The sequence below is a fragment of the Equus przewalskii genome, chromosome 16, assembly GCF_037783145.1.
Source record: "Equus przewalskii isolate Varuska chromosome 16, EquPr2, whole genome shotgun sequence".
In the NCBI taxonomy this organism is placed as follows: domain Eukaryota; kingdom Metazoa; phylum Chordata; class Mammalia; order Perissodactyla; family Equidae; genus Equus; species Equus przewalskii.
Window position 1 is genome coordinate 21,625,243 of NC_091846.1, and position 19,417 is coordinate 21,644,659.

Genomic DNA, 19,417 nt, shown 5'->3' on the forward strand with positions numbered 1-19,417 from the left:
AAAACTGGATCAAAGAAAGAAAAGAACAAAGCAGATATGCTAAGAGATGCAGAAATAAGAGACAGAGGAGAATGCTGTCAGTTTATGATGGTTTCTCAGGTCCTAATTCCTGGCCCTTTCTGGAAAATGCTACAGCATCCATGCTCCGGGGGTCTGTAAATCTGGTCTCCCTGCTTCTCAGTAACAAGCATCCCTTTTGCCTAAATTAGATCAAGTTGCTTTTGTACTATTTGCAGCCAACAAGTCCTAATTACGACTGGAAGTACCATGACCTGATCTCTCTGTGTGTAGGCACATTATGTACGGATGTGCGTATGCACATGTGTGTTTAAGAGAAAGAGAGTTTTGGCAGCAGTGGTGGAAGGTGGACTGCCCTGCCCTGTCTTTCGCCTGGTCCATTCTGGTAATCTCATCTCCCTGCCTCTGCTTTCCTTGTCATGACTCCACTCTTCTTGTTGCTGCCAGAGTGATCTATCTAAAATGCACAACTGCTCATGTGTCTCTCCTGTTAACCACCCCTCTCGTTCACCTACAGAAGAGAAGCTGAGCCCCCTAGTGGTACATACAAGCCCATTCATTCCTTCAACAAATACTTAATGAGAACCTACCTGGTACTGTTCTAGGCACTGGAAATAAATCAGAGAACAAGATGAGAGTTTCAACTCTCATGGAACTTACATTCTAGTAGTAGAGACAGACATCAAACAAGTATTTTTCTTCAGGTAGTGATAAGTGCTATGAAGAAAAATAGAGCAGGGGAAGGAGGTAGAGAGTAATGAGGGCAGGGGTGGAGTGCTCTATTAAATAGGATGGGCAGGCAAAGCTGTGGAGAATACATTTCAGTAGAGATTTGAATATGGCGCAGAAGTGAGAAATGGGATGCAAACAGAAAGACCTTGAGGCATGGACAGGTTTGGGGGCGTAGGGGACACACAGGCTGTGAGGGGTGGCAGAGTCATCAAGATGGGCAGGGGCTGGATCAAATCAGGACATGGGGGGCACCGTAGGCCACAGTAAGAGATTATTCTGAAAGTAATGAGAGATTACTGGAGGGCTCTGAGTCAGAGAATCACACTTGCCCTTTGCTTTTTAAAGATCTTTCTTGTGGCTGTGCTGTCCTGTCTGTATGAGAGGGTAGAGTAGAAGCCAGGAGACCAAAAGTCCAGGCAGGAGATGACAGTGTCCTGGGCTTGGGTGGCTTGCCTTGGTAGTGGTGGAGGTGGTGAGACGCAGTCAGGCTTGAGACATATTCTGAAGACAGAGCTGACTGGTCTGGCTAATGGATTAGATGGGAGGTGGAGGAGGAAAGAGAAGCCCGCAGGGAGCCCCCAAGGTTTTCCATCTGAGCAACTGGGTGAATGGAATGAAGAAGGCTGGTGGTTGAGCAGGTTTGGAGTATGTGGGTATGTATGGAGAAACAAGGGTTCTCTTTGGGAGACACGAGTTTAAGATCATTCTAGGTATTGCTGAAATTGGTCATATGAGTCTGGAATTTGGGGAAAAGGTCAGGATGAAACCTCACTTCCAGTAACTCCTCAGTCCACACAAACACTGAATGAAATATTCAACTGCTTGGCTTCTGGTTGCCATTATACGACGTTTTGTGTCGGGTGCCTTTACTAGTGTCTTCACTTCTGTCCTGACCACCCTTTCAACCTTGCTACCTCTGGTTGACTCCTTTTAAAACAAAAAATCGGGCATCCTGACCTGCAAAAAGCTTTCTCTGAACACCAGGCTGAGTTAGGAGCCCCTCATTTGTGCCTCTGTGGTTCTCACCAGGTCACATGCAAGCTGCCTATTAGATTCTTTAGGGCAGGGTCTATGGAACCCATCTCCGTATCCCGAGGACCCAGCCCCGCGCCTGGCACATCACAGCAGATCTACACATGCTCACTCAAGCGAAGGCACGGGGCCGAGCGGCTGCCTCCCTCCTGGAGAGGGCCCGCTGAAGGCTTGAACCACTAAATGGAGACGAAGGGATGGTTCCAAAAAGTCCCATTCTCTGTGGAAACTTTCCAAACTGCTTCCTGAGACCCAGCGGACTCTCTTCAAGCAGGGGCCCACCTCCTGCCTCCCTCTCCGACGGCCCTTCCGCGACAGCACTGGTTTACGCGCGGGGGGAGGCGCGGGTTTCCCTGGGTGCCGGTATCCCTAAGGGAGCGGCCAGTGGCCGTGGGCTGCCCCATCAGCAGTGGGAGAGGGAAACGGAAGACACGCTCGCTTCTTACGGGAAGGCCTGGGCAGTGGGGGGTGGGGCGGGCGGGCGCAGAGCCACTGCGAAACGGCCCCCACGGCCGGTGGAGGGGACACGGGGCCGCCAAGACAAGTTCCTCAGCGCAGCCCCGGCGGCTCGGCTCGAGAGGCGGGTCCCGGGCCCTGAAGCGGCCGCGGCCAGAGAGCAGGCCCGGGGCCGGCCCTGCATTTGCGGGCCCCCGCCCCGCCCCGAGCCCCCGCGCGATACTCACCAGTGGGGCGGGGGAGCGCGTCCTGCGCCTCGGCCCAGGCGGCGCCGCGGGTCGGCTGGAGCCAGGAGGCCGCGGGGCGCTCCGTGGTGGACTCCTCGTGGGGCTCCATGGCTGTGTCCGCGGCGGCTCCCGCCGGCTGTGCGCCGCGCCCGCGCTCCCGGAAGTTCACGGGCGGCCGCGAAGTTTCGTTTTCGTAAAATCCGCTGTGACTGTTCCCCCGGGGCAGGGGAAAACTCCCAGCGACGAGACACGCTGGGTTTGCAGATGGGGTTCTCGTTCACACAGGAGCTGTCTTTCTCCGCAGATCCGAATCTGAATCTTTTCTTTTAAACACGCCAGGCGCTCCCCACCCTGCCGCCACTTTCCCTTTCCCGAGAGTCGGAGGAAAGGCGGCCAAAGACCCTGGGCTCGGCTGGAGAAATTGTTGCTCTTCTGAGGATTTACTCGTTTTTTCTAAGAATTGTATCCCAATGAGTTTGGCCTAAACGGGCCTATCATAAACGGAGGCAGAATTAACGGACCGGAATTCCAGTTGCTAGTCGCAAGCCTTTATTTAGCACCCATGGGGTACACAGCACCATACAAGACGAGGTTTCCAGTGCATGTAACAAATATACATTAGAGAACATAAATGCATATAATTAAATTAAAATTAAAAAATACTTTGTTCTGGAAAAGAAGCATATAATAGTTGGTGCTTTGCTGCGGAATTAAAGTAAAACTTCTGGAGGTCTTGCACCTTGAGCAAGTTTTAAAGAGAGAAAGGAAGCAAATTAGGGACAGTAGAAAAGGGAATATTAAGAAGGATAACTTGGATAGTCTTAGAGAAATGGACTGCAGAAGCAAGAGAGTGGGGCTGCAAAAAGAAAGAAAAAAGCAGATTCCAGTAGCCAAGTTTTTTTGCCCTTCAAGCAGGAGGAAGGAAGAGTATTCCATGTCAAGCCCAAAAGAAAATTCTAAAGAGACTGAATTAGAGACTGAATAGCTCAGCTAGGTCATGCTCAAGCAGTTGAAGAGCCCCTACCCCCACTCTCAGTTTATAATCTCAGCTTTTTAGGGTTCCACTCTTGAGCATGAGTAGACTGCCAAGATCACTATCTGAGGAAAGCCCATAGAAAGACAAAGACCAAAGGAAACATACAGGGAAAACAAACAAAGAAATAAACCTTGGAGGTCAGAGAATATGCAGGAAGAAGAAAATATAGATATGAATCAATGAATTTGTGTGTATGTGTATAGACACAAATAGTATATTCTGAGAGAGAAGATACTGCAATCATGAACCAAAAATAGCATGTTACTAAATAAAAGAACATTCAAAGAGGGCTCTAAATATTAAAAATATGAGACCAGAAAAATAAAACAATATAAATTAGAAGATTAAGTTGAGAAAATCTCCCACAAAGTACAGCAAGAAGACACTGCTGGAAATAAAGAGGAAAAAAATCAGAAAATCAGAGAACCAATCCTGGAGGTCTAACATCTGAATAACAGGAATTCTAGAAAGAGAAAATGGATGAGGAATCATTAAAGAAATAGTTCAAGAAAATTTCCCAGAACTGAAGGACACAGGTTTCAGATTGAAAGATCCCACCAAGCACCTGGTATGCAGGATGAGAATGGACCCTTACCAGGAACAGAACACTGGGACAAAGATAATGCTATAAGCTTCAAGAGAGAGAAAAACGGGTCATATATACAAAAGATAAGGAACAGAATGGCATCTGACTTCCAGTAGTCACCCTGGAAGCTAGCAGATGCCTTCAAAATTGGGCATGGAGGCTACTTGAGAATTCTATACCCTGCCAAAATAGCAATCAAATGTAAGGGTAAAATAACATTTTCAAACATGCAAGGTCTCAAAATACTTACCTCTCATTTTTCCTTTTCACAAGCTACTGGGGGATGTGCTTCAACCCAATATGTGAGAGTAAACCAAGGAAAAGGAAAATAATGGGACTTAACCAAAAACAGATCTGACATAAGAGAGACAAAGGGAATCCCTAAGACACTGATGGAAGATGACAGCTGAGAGCCAGTACAGACTGAAGCAGATTAAGATGTCAGAATTTCTGCACAAAAAGTATTTCCCATATTGATCAAGTGTGTTCTCTTTAGTTTGTGAATAATAAATGGACTTCTCCATTTTCCTCATCAGGCTGTTGGGTTATAATCTTTTGCTCCTTTTCCTAGTTCTTTGATTTCCCACTCTCTAAAACAATTTCAAGTAAAATTTTCATACAGTTCAATATATTTTAAAAATTAAACTGGGTCCAAACTTAGAAGAGACTTTTGTTTGAAAGGTAACCAAACTAAACCCAGAATCAAGTTCAGAAAAAGAAAAGAATATATAACCTCTCAAAAACCAGAACTTTTAATTACTCATTTTTGAGCCAGTATTCCCATCCTGGTTCCAAGGGGGAAGTTCCTGGCAGCTAAAGGTACATCTTTGTTATAGATAAAATTAGTTTTAACTCTTGGAGATTCCCAGTCCCCTTTCCACTAGATGCTCAGGGCTGGGTAACCTATAGCAAAGTAGCTCTTTCTCTTTTTCACTAGAAAAACAATTTGTCCATCATGACCAGGAGAGACCAAGAGGCTGTTTCAGACTTTACAGCTCAGTAGAATTTTGTTTTTTAAGTAAAGTTCTTGCCCAGTACAATTCTTTCTGGCCTAAATAATCCAAGTCTGGCTAGTTTCTAGGTTTCCTTTTCTTATGGCTCAACTCTATCTAGAACAAAAATATTCCAATTACTCTAGGTTTTTATTCCCTCTTTTCCTGTCTGTGCTTGTATTGAAGGAGTAAAGAGAATCCATGGAAAAGAAGCTTAATTTCAAAGAGTTTACCAAAAGCTTCCCCATAGGGGAATGGTTTCATGGGACAGTGTTTCATGGACCAGATATAGCTTCTCCAACTAGCGCCAAAATACTTGGAAGTAGTGTGTATAAAGTTAGTTTTTACATGTTCCTCAGGCTCTGCTGCCCACCTTATGGCTCATAATAGTAAATTATTTGCCAGGAATTAAACATACATAAATTTTCTAAATAAAGATGTGAAATGTGGCCCTCCAGGGGTATGAACTCAAAGATGATAATCACAAAAGCAATAAGAACAATAAGAACAGCTGAATTCTATTGTGACATTTGTTTTTCTTAATAGATAATTTACAAATAAGTTACAAATTGTACAGTGGTACTTCATATAAAATATACACTTCCATCCTACTCATGTAAAGTTGAACAGCAGTAAGAATCAAGGGATACCATATGCGTTTGAAAACGCCCTTATTCTGTTCCTGGCATCTCTAAGTCACGCAAATGAACCCCCACGATGAGGGCAAACTGCAAGGAATTCTCCTGATGGACACAACTTAAATTAGTTCCACTGACGACTGAGGGTTCTCTTGCATTGCTCTAATTCCAGCTTGATAAGCTAGTTTCGTTAACAGGCATTAGCTACAGATTTATAATATTTTCTTTCTACATTTATTAACCCCACATTGGCAGAGGATTTCTTTCTCAGGCATAGTCCCAGCTTCATAACCATAATCCCAAGTTAGCTCTGTTCTGGCTTTCACATACCTAGAAGGTAGAAATCAAAAAATAATCATAAATTACCTTGAATAACTACAAAATGAACCAAACTTGATTATACCAATTTCATATTAACATCCTTAACCTTCCTCAAAAATGATTTATTCTCTCTCTACAACACCCACCCATTAGGAATACTCTTTTATTTATTTATTTGAGGAAGATTAACCCTGAGCTAACATCTCCCATCAATCCTCCTCTTTTTGCTGACGAAGACTGGCCCTGAGCTAACATCTGTGCACTTCTTCCTCTACTTTATACGTGGGACGCCTGCCACAGCATGGCTTGTCATGCGGTGCCATGTCCACACCTGGGATCCAAACCGGTGAACCCTGGGCAGCTGAAGTGGAAAGTGCACATTTAACTGCTGCGCCACCGGGCCGGCCCCTAGGAATACTCTTTTATTAAGAAAAATCAATTTTATTTCAAATCTACTAAAATCCTAAGTAAGAAGAAACTAGTCATTATCCATGAGGAAGGAAGTGTTTTGCAAACAGTGAAACCCGGTGATGTGATGAGCCTGGAGTGTGGTAGTTGGGGGCAGTTCTGACTTACAGAAGATCTAACACTCTGCATCATTTATTCCCTGAATTGAACTGGGTGAGACCTGCCATCCTTAGCCTTTTCAGGTTTTAATTCTACGAGGATATAAGAATTGAAATTTCAGCTGTTTAAATTTTATTGACTAGGAACAGTTTGGGATAATTGAATATTCTGGCGTACCAGATATGAGGGGCTATAGCACATACCTTCTTTTTATATTTTTCTATTGTTATTTTTAAAGTCACAATTTCAAAATGAAATCATATTAAAAAAATTCAAACCTGTTAGTGAAGAACGCCACCAGTGGAAAATTCTTATCATGTGTTTCTACAAAAACATTCTGTACCAAAAGATTTGGACAACAACTATGCTGTTAAAAAAAAGAATTAAACACAGAGGTTAGATACAACATAAAGTTTGATGCCTTGTTCTTTGAAGCATTACAATACCATTCTGTTTCCAACACAACTCACTTATTTTTGTTTCTTTCCTTTTTTTTGATAATATATAATAAAATATCATAGCTCATTGGAATTCTGTTTATAGTAGGAACCCATTCAGAAAAGCCCTGTTTTGACACTCTTGTATCTTGCTGGTAGAAATGCAAAATGGTACAAACACCTATAAGAGACAATTTGCCAGTACTTACCATTATTATAAATGCATTTATCCTTTGATTCAGCAATTCCATATCTGGGAATGTATTCTACAGATACATCTGAACATGTACCTATGTGCAAGATTATTCACTGAGCACTGATTTTAACAGTAAAAATTTAGAAACAATCTAAATGTCTATCTATAGAGGAGTGGTTAAGTAAACTTTGGTATATCCACACAATGGAATTCTATAAAGCTATAAACAGATCAAACAAACAAAAAGAATGAGCTGTCTGTCTCCTGATATGGAAAGATCCCAGGGTATATTGTTAATTTAAAAAACAAGGTGTAGGACAGTGAATATAATATACTATCTTTTATGTAAGAAAAGGGGAGAAATAAGAACACATATTTATATTTACTTGTATTTGCACGAAGAAACACTTTTTAAGAATACAAAATAAGCTAATAAAAATAATTTTACTATAGAGGGTAGAGTAGGGGCAGGCATGAATGGGGGTGCAGTATTTCTCAAGGTATGTTTTTCTTTTTTTAACAAAACAAAAAAGTTTAATATGAAGAATGTATATGACCTGAGCTTTACATTATAGTCAAACAGGCCCTTTGGAAGGGGGGACCAACTGATTTCTCTGCTGAACACAACCATTATTTATCCTTTTCCAAGTCTTCCAACATGATGATACAATTTCCTCCTATTACCACCATGCCAACATTGTTCTGTTGCCCACCAGCTGCCATCTCCACACATTCATCTATCACCAGATTCATAAAGGGATCACATCCCAGCAATATTCCTTGGACATGTCTGCCACCATTTAATTTCAATGATAACTTCTTGTCCATACATTTTTTCAATTTGGGCCAGTGAGCTTTACTCATGGTGTCTACTCGGCAGGCTCAGAGCTACTTTGAAACAGAATTCTGTTTGGCTGCATGTATTCTGTATGGCTTTTATTTTATTTCAATTTTTAAATCATGTGACTATATTATTTATACAAAAAAATTGAATTAAAGAAAGAAAAGCCCTGTTTTTTTCCCTTCTACAAACAAGGGAGGGACCTGGCTCATGTGCTGACTAGGAGAGGTGACACCAACCATACTGTTCTGGTGCAGCCACCATTCAACATAACCGACAGGAAATAAAGCCATGACAGTCCTTTCCTGGAGATCCTTCTTTAACCGCTCCCACGACATGTTTAACAGCTCCTGAGGTGTTTGGTGATAGTGTAAAAGCAGTCAAAGTGGAATAGAGAACAGCATTTGGGGGACAGAAGAAGGGAGGAGAAGATTCTATTGCCTGTTAACCAAGTAGACTGCTAACTAGGAGAGACAAAAAGAAATAAGCCAAATAAGCAAATTCACCTAGCAAGGAAAAACCTCTTTGGTTTTAAAGATTTTCTGATTTAAGAATATTTTCTCTTCTGACGGCAGCTGAATTACATGTAAAATTATCACTGCATATAAATTTCAAACCATTCAAAGGCCACACTTTAAAGAGGCGTTGAGCTTACCTTAAAGGTGTCAAAGGGAATGCCTGTAACAATGACAGGCCACACATGCTTCCCTTTCTTCACTGTTATTTTAAGGGAAAAGTCAAGGTTGCCCATCCCACTAATTCCACCCCACAGGGAAGAAGAAGAGCTCTAATAGAGATCAAAGAGAGAAATTAAGGCCATATCCAGGTCTGTGTGCTAGAATGAACTTTTCCAAAGGATGTGTGGAGGGGATAAAAGTTCTCAGCCTCCTTCCATGACTCCTCTTCACTCTCTCAGATATGATAAGCAAGGACAAAGTGGAACCCAGAGAGCAGGAGGCATGCAGCAGGGCCTCGCTCAGCTCCTGATTAGGTGGGTCACAGCTTCCACATGGTCCCGTTCGCCAAACACAGGAGAGACTATAGAGACACTGGGACTGGAGGCTGAAGGGCAGTATTGAAGGGGTTGAAGGGCTTTTTTTCCCTAGAGGATTCCTGGGACCACACATTCTTTGATAACCACATATGATGCTAAGACACAGGACAGGATAGGAGTCCAATGGGAAAGCCACAAGATAAGTCCAGTTCCACCCTACACAGGAGATATGACCAACAATACAAATTATACCTCTTATCATGAAAATAACCGGAGTCTTAAGTATCAATTAACCTTAAAATCAGAGGAATCATAAATATTTCTCAGTATAAGTGAAAATAAATCTCATTACATATATCCCAAACATATACACAAACAGAAAATGACTATGGTTTGGGGGGAAAAAAGAGTAAGATAGTAAAATGCAATATTCTGATAAATGTACTGATTTTCTACACCAAGCCACTAGAACATTCAAAACTTAGAGTAAATATGGGGCCGGCCCTGTGGCGCAGCAGTTAAGTTTGCACGTTCTGCTTCTCGGTGGCCTGGGGTTCACCGGTTTGGATCTGGGCTGCAGACATGGCACCGCTTGGCAAAAGCCATGCTGTGGTGGGCATCCCACATATAAAGTAGAGGAAGATGGCCATGGATGTTAGCTCAGGGCCAGTCTTCGTCAGCAAAAGGAGGAGGATTAGCAGTAGTTAGCTCAGGGCTAATCTTCGTCAAAAAATAAACAAATTAATTAATTAAAAAAATTAAAAACTTAAGAGTAAATAAAACATAAATACCTCCAACTGATTTTTTTTGGCCATTTAGAGGCATTTTTGAATAAGACCTATTGTATTACATAAGACTCAAGAGAGAAACTTATTCTGTGTCCCACTGTGATTTTTTGGAAGTAACAAATCTTGAAAACCTTTCAATAAACATAAATAGTTTTCTTATATACCATTTCTTCTAGTTTTTTTAGGCAAATGTTTACTATGTCCTAGGTACCGTTTAAGCACTTTATATATATAATTCACTTAATCTTCACAACATCCTATGAAGACAGTTATTATTATTATTATCTCCATATTATAAATGTGGGAAATAAGGCATAGAGAGGTCAGCTAACATGCCCAAGGTCATATAAGTGGAGGTCACTGGCATTCTAATCCAGGTAGTCTGGCTTTAGAGTCTGTTAATCATATTTTCCTCATGATTTTGTTAAAAAGCATAGAAAAAAAGTTGTTTAGAAATGTGAATCTCAGCCCATATACTCACATTAAGGAAGCGGCCCACATTTCCTTCTTTTGTGGCATCCAATAAAAACACATTCCCTTTATTGAACTTCTTTAGAGAATCAGATGAAGTATTCTTGGTTTCACTTGGCAACTCTTTATCACAAAAGACCTGCTGGTTTTGACATGCTGGAGATTTTTCCTCTTGGGGCTTTTGTATTTGAACCTCAAACTCCTTTATAATATTCTGATTATCCAATGTGGTTGCTTGGTTACATCTGCCCCCTGGTGGAGTTTCTTCTCTACCTTTAGTTATATCTATCACATCTGATTCAATCAGCAGATTGTCTTCGGAATCTTCAATTTGGTTTGAGCTTGAGTCCTCTAGTAAACATTTTGGAAGGAATTGTCAGGAAATATATTGGCTGAGCAATAGTGCTGAGATTAACAATACTAATAAAATGCTAGTTGCTTTAATCTTCAAAATGTGTTAAGGTAATCTTCAAAATGTGTTAAGGTAGGTAGTACTCCAATTTTACAAATGAAAACTTTGAGCCTCTGAGGGTTACGGGATTCACCTGACCAGCAATAATAATAAGTGGGGTAACAAACCCAGAAATGTCTGGCTCCAAAGTCTGCTTTCTTCCTACTACATAAGAGTGCCTTTTTTGCCTTTTTAAGAATCTACATATGTTGCTTCCTGTTACTGTATTTAATCTCTACTCCTCAAACTGACTTACCTCTCTTCAACTTTGGAATGTGCATTTAAGAATATTCTAAACAGCTACAACACAGTGAGTGCTCAGGGAGCACTCCAGGCCTTTAAGACACAAATGAAAGCCCTGAGAACACCCGTTGGGGTCACTGACCCTCTACAAGTGCCAACAGCAATAACTATGTTGCTATGGGTTTTGTACAGATTAGCATTTGGTGTTTTTGCTAGACAATCATTCAATAATTACTCTTTTACAAACAATAATACTTTAGAAGATGATGAACTGCTTAATGATTTTTATCTAATAATGGAAATAGTTTTTTGAGAATATTCAAAAGTATGAATGCATGTCCAACGGAATAAGTAAAGTCATTTATTTTAAAAATATCACTTGTGCCACCTAACTCAGTGGCACAAAGAAATTCTGTTTCTCTAAAATTAGTGTTCTTGATTTAATCATTACTGTTGCTGGCTATTATTCCTACATATTCTCGTATGTTAATCATGGGTTACTTGTGAGACATAATAGTACATAACTGATTTTCGTAGTGCCTGCTATATACATAGTAGTGGTCAACGAAAACGACAAAAAAACAAAAGCAATAGTACTCATTATAGCTCACGTGCATTAAATGCTGAAGGAAATCAGAATATGTCATCCCAAAATATGCCTTTTTGACATAAGAATTATTTTGAGCTAAGGGCAATTAAGCAGCATACGCAGGAAAAGCTCTGCTCTTCCTCTATCTGCCTAAAAGCAGGACACAAATTTACAAAGGTGTCCTTCCTACCAGGAAGGATGAAAGTTAATCACAGGAGACAACTTTACACCTTTATCAGCCTGGAGACTGAACCAGAGGAATCTATATAACAGATTTTACTAACTAGCCTTTATCTACCATTGCTTTTCCATATATTGCCTCCCTACAATTTACTGCCCCTAGAGACTCAAGGTCCTTTTCCTTTGCGTTGTTGCTGCTCTAAAAATGTATTGTTCTGGGACCAGCCCAGTGGCATGGTGGTTAAATTCGCACATTCCGCTTTGGTGGCCTAGAGTTCACAGGCTCAGATCCCGGGCACAGACCTAGCACCACTCATCACGCCATGCTGTGGCAGCATCCCACATAAAATAGAGGAAGACTGGCATAGAAGTTAGCTCAGCAACAATCTTCCTCAAGCAAAAAAAGGAAGATTGGCAACAGGTGTTGGCTCAGGGCCAATCTTCCTCTCACACTCTCACATTCACACTCACACACACATCTCTACAGAAGTATTCTTTGGCTAAGATGCTAGATAAGCTGGAGTTCTAAGCCACTTCTTTGAGTTACTATCTCTGCGTATTCCCATGAACTATATATATGGTACACATGGTAATGGTAATACATGGTGATAAACTTCTATTTGTTTTTCTCTTGTCAATCTATCTTCTCTCAGTCTAATTTACAGGGATCCAGCTAGACAACCCAAGATAGGTAGAGGAAGAGATTTTCCTCCCCTACAATGGTGAAATAATTGTAATACATAAATGCCCTTTCTCGATAGACCTTTTCTGTCAAGGAGCTGCCTTGCCTCTCCCAATCTCCATCCTTTAAGACCAGGTTGGGAGTTGGAGGTGCAGGGGTAAGGAAGCTTAAAGGGAGAAGAGGCAAAGGCTGGGCAGCTCTTCAAAAAGGGTCATCTCTCAGTAATATCTCTCCACTGAGGGATTAGTGAAATGCAAAAGTACCAAAATCCAGGTTTGCCAGGTTGTAATAGTAACTGTGGCAGGACCAGCAACACTTAAAGACAAGCACTCAGGGTAGCAATATTTTTACTGAGCATCCCCTGCAGCAGCACTGGTTGTAGTACTGCAGGAGAATCATGTGTCTTTGTTTTTAAAGGAGCCCCAAACAAAGAGTTAGGAAATGGCTGCTTTGGACAGTGCTTCCAAAGCCATAGATGACATGGTGGACTATATAGGCTCAGAGCTGTCCACCCCACTCCTTCCTACCACGCATCAGATCACTGTTGGCATCTAGACCAGGGGTCGGCAAAGGTCTGTAAGGGGCCAAATAGAAAATATTTTCGGCTTTGTGGGCCATATGGTCTGTTGTGACTATTCAGCTCTGCTGCTACAGTACAGAAGTAGTCAGAGACAATATCTAAACAAGTCAGTGTGGCTATGTTCCAATAAAACTTTATTTATTAACACTGAAATGATAATTTCATATAATTTTCAAATGTCATGAAATATCGTTATTCTCATTTTTTCCAGTTATTTAAAAAGGTAAAAATCGTCTTTGCTCATGGGCCATAGATAAACAGGTGGTGGGCCACCAGATTTGGCCTACAAACCATAGTTTGCCAACCTTTGATCAAGACAAGTAGTAACTTTTATGAAGAATGCAGCATGTTTGTTATGGAGTCTGAGAAAACGAGCCACAGGTATTGAGCAAGAGAGACAAAAAGGCTGAAGAGGCAGGCAATTACAGAGTTAAACAAAGCCTACTTTTCGTTTCCATGGCTTTAGAGTTCAGATGTACTTGGGTTGGTTTAAATCCATCATCTTCTGAGGCAACAAAGTCTGAGGAAGTAAATCCCTTAAAAGAAGACAAGGAAGATGTCTTTATTTTCTAGGTCAGGTAAAAGAATTTAATTTAGCAGTTAGGCCTCTTTTATCAAGAGTCAATCTTCATAAACTTCATACAAACTAATCGTATCTACTAGATTAGTTTTGAAAGCCACAAAGCTGATATCATAAGGAATCTTTGGAGCGATGGAGCCCTTTTGGTTGTATTCTACTTCTAGATAGTTTAGTAAGCCACAGCTATAAAGACTGTAAAGACTGTCTTTAGGCATTAAATGTATTTAGACATTAAAATTCAAAATAAAATTCAAATACGTCTGTCTATATCCCTCAATTCTGACACCAGATTATAAATTTGGCTTCAACTATAAGATGTGCAAGGACAAAACACTCTTTGGCTAGTTTCTGCTTCAAAGAAACGGTTAAAGGAGTTGCCTATATTTATGCATTGTAGACACTGCAGTCACTCTAAATGGCAGTAACTTTTAAAAAGGGTGTATGCGTAGCACAATGCTTGGCACTCAACTAACTGCTCACTAATGCTGACCATTGTTATTACTATTCAAGTACTTAAATGGTCAACATTTATTGAGCACTTAGTTGGGTGTCAAGCATTGTGCTACACAAAGTTTTGGTGTTTATCTCATTTAATCCTCTTAACTCTGAGATAGATACTATTACCCTCAATTTATAGTTAAAGAAAAATAGATATGGAGATGTCACTTAGGTAGAAAGAAGCAAAGCTGGAAGTCAAACCTGGGCCTATGTGATCCCACAGCTCTATCTTTTCATAATTATGTGATACTGAGGAAGCACCCTCTGTATGTCACCAGGCAGAGGGAAAATATTTGCACACCACCTAGGGCGGAGTTTTTATTTTTCATCAACAAGCCCTACAGTGAACTACCATTATGTCTGCCTCTGTTCTTTTTCCTGCACCTTTCTCTGCTTCTAATTACTCCACTCTTTTTCTTATTATGTATCACTATCAACTCTTGAATACTTTAGCTTCTCCTACAAATTCTCAGAACTGGATAGGTCTCAGGCTCAGTGGAACACACTGTCAGATCATAACTAGCATTCTCCTTATATATCTAACGTGGGAACATGCCAACCACCATGGAGGATACTAAGTAAATAAAACATGGTCCTCATACTTCAACTGTACACCCATTCCAAAACAATAAAAGAAATCCTACACATAATTAAGTAACACAAACAATCTAAACTAAGTAAAACATAGAAAGGAGAGATAATAGTTAATGTTCTCAGAAGGGCCCAATTTGCATTTTGCAGTTTTTACCATCTTTTCCCCATTGCGTTGAATAAAGGCTGTCTTGGCTTTAGGACTTCTAATGACTGAATGATATTGAATTCTTGAAGTATTGTTACATTTCATTTCTCTGAAAAGGAAAAGAAAGTCTGCATATCACTAAAACTTCTCTTTACTGGATCTTGAATTATAGATAATATCACTGCTACATAAATACCCATTAGAAATTAATCTAAATAAGACCTATGCCTAGCCTTCACTAGAAGGAGGAAATATAATCATATTTTAAAGTCAATCATTTCTGAAGTATGTTAATAAAAATGAAGAAAATCTATGAAAAGCTTTGCAAATAAATGATGATAGAAAATAAAAAAGAACTGCAAAAGATACGACATCCATAAAGAACCTGATTAAAGTCATAAACTTTTTAAGGTAAAACTCCAGAAATGGAACACTGATGGAATAAAGTATGTAGGTTAGATTTTTAAATCTAAGTGTCCTCGATTTCTCACAGTGTTAAACTTACAACTGTGAAGCAAACTAATACATAGGAGATACAAAGGAGTTGGGGAGAAAATAAGAAAGAAAAAGAGGAAAGACAAAGAACGAGTCTTGATAATAACATAAACAGATCAATCCTGACTGACCTCCTAAGAGCTTACTTACGGAACAGGCTGTTTCAGATTATTACTCAACCTAGGTGGACAGGTCTCAGTCTCAGCACTTCTAGGATGTGTTTCCAATTCTAAAGGGATAACTTCAACCTCACAATCTGCAACTTCTATTTTCCTCTTTTTTGAAAACATATTTTTCATAATATTCTCTTCTTTTCCATTTTCATCAATAGCATCAGATTTCTCAGTGTTAGATCTGCTTAGTAATCTTCCTAAATGAAAAAAGTAAAAGAATTTACCATGACAAAAGATAATTGCTAACCAGCAAAAGGGCATCTCTAGATAAAAATGCTTTATAACTTAAAACCTATACTCTTTCTATAAAAGTGGCCTATTTAAATCTGTGGTGATAGGTCCCTACTGTTCTCATATTAAGTCCTAGCATAACATTAAAATCAAAGTTTATGCATTTTCTTTCAAGGGATTCAAAATTACAGTTATCGAGTCAAAATTAGCAGCTGGATCAGACAGATAACTTAGGTGAAATCTCTAGCAACACAGACAATGCCAATGATACTTCCTGGGCACCATTTGGCATTTCATAGGCAGCTGACTTTCATCAGTTATTTTGAGAAATATGAGAGATGAATGGCCAAGTTGTGTAGTATGTGTGGCTGTAGGTGATATGTGGTAGGGATTTAAGTGTAATGAATCTGAATTCTGATAATTCTTGCCCTCACTGAAATGAATCTGGAATTTTAGATGAGGAGGGTTGCTCTGGTCCCTGATGCCTAGCTGTCAAGACTCAGTCCAGCACATTTCCTTTAGACTGGCTCTTGAGCCGTTTTTACTCAACCTTTCTCATTTCATGGTACACATAGAAAGTGAGGCTTTTTGCCTGACACTCTGGGGTAAATGGTACAGACTACTGAAGACCGACATGTCTGGCCTGAGGGCTGTGGCCCAAAAGAATCAGAAACTGTACGAGAGTAACACACTGGTTGGGAAGTTTTGCTCTGAATGAGGGCAGCTCTCTCAAGTGAGCTGCCTAAAGTCACTGCCTGAATCACCACATGCAGGTATTTATCACAAAATTAACTTATTAAATTCTAACAGCTCAAAACAAGATAGTCTTTGATAATCTTTACCTTGGCTAGTCAGTCATTTAATTTTCCTATTTAAAAAGTTTTCTTATCTTACCCTAAAGCATCTGTAGCCATGGAGACAAAAAAAATGTGCCTCACACAATAACCTAAGTTTTATCTCTGAGTCTTTCTTTTCTGGAACATCCAGGAGCTCCTAAGGGATCTCATCCCTTCAGTACTCAATTTCCCAGTCACTTGCCTTCCTCTGAAGGCAAGTTGCTCTTGTCCTTGTTATAGGATCTCAATGGCCCTGACTAATAAAACGGAGATTCAGAAAGGTAGACCTTACTATGGAGTAATTTGAAAACAAACCTTTGCTTTACCTGAATAAATGCAAACAAATGTTCCTCTGTCGATGTCATCTAGGCAGCGTACTCCCCATCCTTTCTTTTCAGTTTTGAATACCTGCAGCCTCACTTGAGGTCCATGCTGGACAACTCGGTTTTGACACATTTGTCGATTACACTTGCACAATAGGCTGCATTCATAAATGCTGTCAATAGAATATGTAAGAGAAAATCAACCAGGCATCCTAAATTAAGAGCAAATGCAGTTTATATTGCTACCTCACTAATAATTACCAAGGGAGGTAGACTAGGCGTGAAGGCTCCTACAGCTAGACTGCCTGAGTTCCCATCATACCTCCAGCATTTACTAGCTTCATGGTGTTGGATGAGTGATTTAACCTCTGTTTCAATTTTTCCATTTTTAAAATGGGGATTATATGACAGTACCTACCTCATAGGGTTGTTTTGTGAAGATTAAATGAGTCAATATTTCTAAGGTGCTTGAGATAATGCCTGGCACACAGTAAATGTTAGCTCTATAAAAATGTCTAAGGGAGCCAGCCCTGATGGCCCAGTGGTTAAAGTTCAGCATGCTCCCCTTTGGCAGCCTGGGTTCGGTTCCTGGGCGTGGAACCACACCACTTGTCTGTCAGTAGCCATGCTGTGGCGGCAGCTCACACAGAAGAACTAGAAGGACTTACAACTAGAATATACAACTACGCACAGGGGCTTTGGGTAGGGAAAAAAGAGAGAGGAAGATTGGCAACATACGTTAGCTCAGGGTGAATCTTTCCCAACAAGAAAAACAAAACCAAACAAAAAAATGTTTAAGAAGAAAATGTCTGGGAAGGGAATGTCTAGGAAGAAAAGTTTTCTGTTTCTGTTTATTTTTTAATAACAACAATCTTAAAAGGTTGAAAATTCCCAATTCTCAGATGAGCTTTTTGCACAGTGTATTTCTTATATATATATATCTTATATATATAAATATATATATCCTTTTATATATATTACATATATATAATATATATTTTTATATATTATATTTATTTATATATTGTATTATATATATATTATTTATATATTATATTTATAAAGGCTTGGGTTTTTTATTCCTTGAGATTTTTGGTATAAGAAATTAAGATTTAACAACATCTATAAGACTATAGGTCACAATGATAAAGTACCCACCTTCAAAGATACAAACAACCTGCAACAAATCCTCAAGGTATCTTACCCAGTAGGTATTTGTCTCTGTAGTCTTTTATATTTATATCCAGTGGTTATTTTATTACTTGACAAGGGGCAAGTCTTGGCATTCCTTGCTGTCAGTTGAAGACATGCACATTTTGTTCTAAAAGCAAGGCAATGGATGGAGAAGTCAGAACAAAAAAGCACCAAGAGACTGTCTTGATAAAAGTGCAAATGATATAAAAAAGGATATAATTGTATTTAGCACAGTTGTTTGGCTCATGGACAGTTGGACTTCTTCCTTAAATAGACTTCTTTGAAAGACAACATCTATCAGTAGAAGCTTGTTTGTGAAAATTCTCCTAGGTCCACTCTCCTACAATGGATAAACTTATGTGTGTCAAACTTGAAAGGGCATGCATGATTTTGCAGATGTCTTAAATTCTCTCTCCCTCCAATAATATGAAAACGGATTGGGGAGACTGATGCTAGGTGTCTCACTACTACAATCTGTTTTTCATAATGTTGCTAAGCAGGAAACATGCAACCATAAAGCTCTCTTTCCTCCAACTATTTAAGTGATTATCTAACATGGCAGGGACTTACAACTTGATAGGGAGTAAGGAAACTGGGTATCTTATAACCTAGATATGTGATTACTGGTGAGCTGGTTAAAATTTCTGGACTTGTCTCCTTTGTTGAACAAGCAACTTGAAAGTCTTTTCCTCTATGATTCTCTTCTGCATTTTTCTGTATATACATAATACATGTCATAGAATGATAGCAACTGTTTGCAACAGAAAATAAACAAATTCATTCATTTGGATTCTACTTACAGATGTAGAAATCTACAGTTGCTTTTTTTGATATGATTTTGTTTGCCAAGTTTAAAAAGTACAGAAAGATACAAATAATAATATAATAAACACCCATATTTCTACCACATAGAATTAGCTGTCATCGTTTCGTCTATTCCTTCTTTTTCCTATGTATCTAATTTAAAACACATACACTGTATACATGATCTTTAAAAATAAAATAAAACAGTACAGATAAAACTAAACTCTCAAGAGGCTTGGTGTTGCATACTTTATACTTTTACATACACAGACATATCTACAAACAATATATTGTACTGTTTTAAAATTTTTACTCTATTTATTATGCTATAACTTGCTTTTTTGGTTCCATATAATGTTTTGGAGACCCATCTGTGTTATATACAAATCTAGTTAATTTCTTTTAACTTTTCTACAGCACTTCAATTAAGTTGCTTCCAGTTTTCAATATAACAAACAACACTGCAATGAACATCCTTATTCTTATG

The 19,417-nt window shown here is 39.6% G+C and overlaps 1 protein-coding gene and 1 pseudogene across 14 annotated transcripts in view; both read right to left on the reverse strand.

Moving 5' to 3' along the window:
• Window positions 1–19,417, reverse strand: part of SETDB2 (SET domain bifurcated histone lysine methyltransferase 2) — a 75,297-nt gene that overhangs the window by 26,100 nt on the left and 29,780 nt on the right. For 8 of the 14 annotated variants that reach the window (XM_070578166.1, XM_008538798.2, XM_008538796.2 and 5 more), the window contains 8 exons: window positions 18,137–18,253; window positions 16,936–17,105; window positions 15,520–15,739; window positions 14,884–14,983; window positions 13,503–13,593; window positions 10,343–10,683; window positions 6,884–6,972; window positions 2,998–6,047 (listed from right to left, as the gene is read on the reverse strand). In XM_070578166.1, coding sequence (XP_070434267.1) covers window positions 5,930–6,047; window positions 6,884–6,972; window positions 10,343–10,683; window positions 13,503–13,593; window positions 14,884–14,983; window positions 15,520–15,739; window positions 16,936–17,105; window positions 18,137–18,253 — 1,246 coding nt within the window. In that variant the 3' untranslated portion in view covers window positions 2,998–5,929. Of the gene's footprint in view, window positions 1–2,465; window positions 6,048–6,883; window positions 6,973–10,342; window positions 10,684–13,502; window positions 13,594–14,883; window positions 14,984–15,519; window positions 15,740–16,935; window positions 17,106–18,136; window positions 18,254–19,417 lie in introns of those variants that run through there. The other 6 variants (XM_070578177.1, XM_070578174.1, XM_070578173.1 and 3 more) reach the window with 6 other exon arrangements.
• Window positions 7,724–8,239, reverse strand: LOC139076338 (small nuclear ribonucleoprotein G pseudogene; annotated as a pseudogene).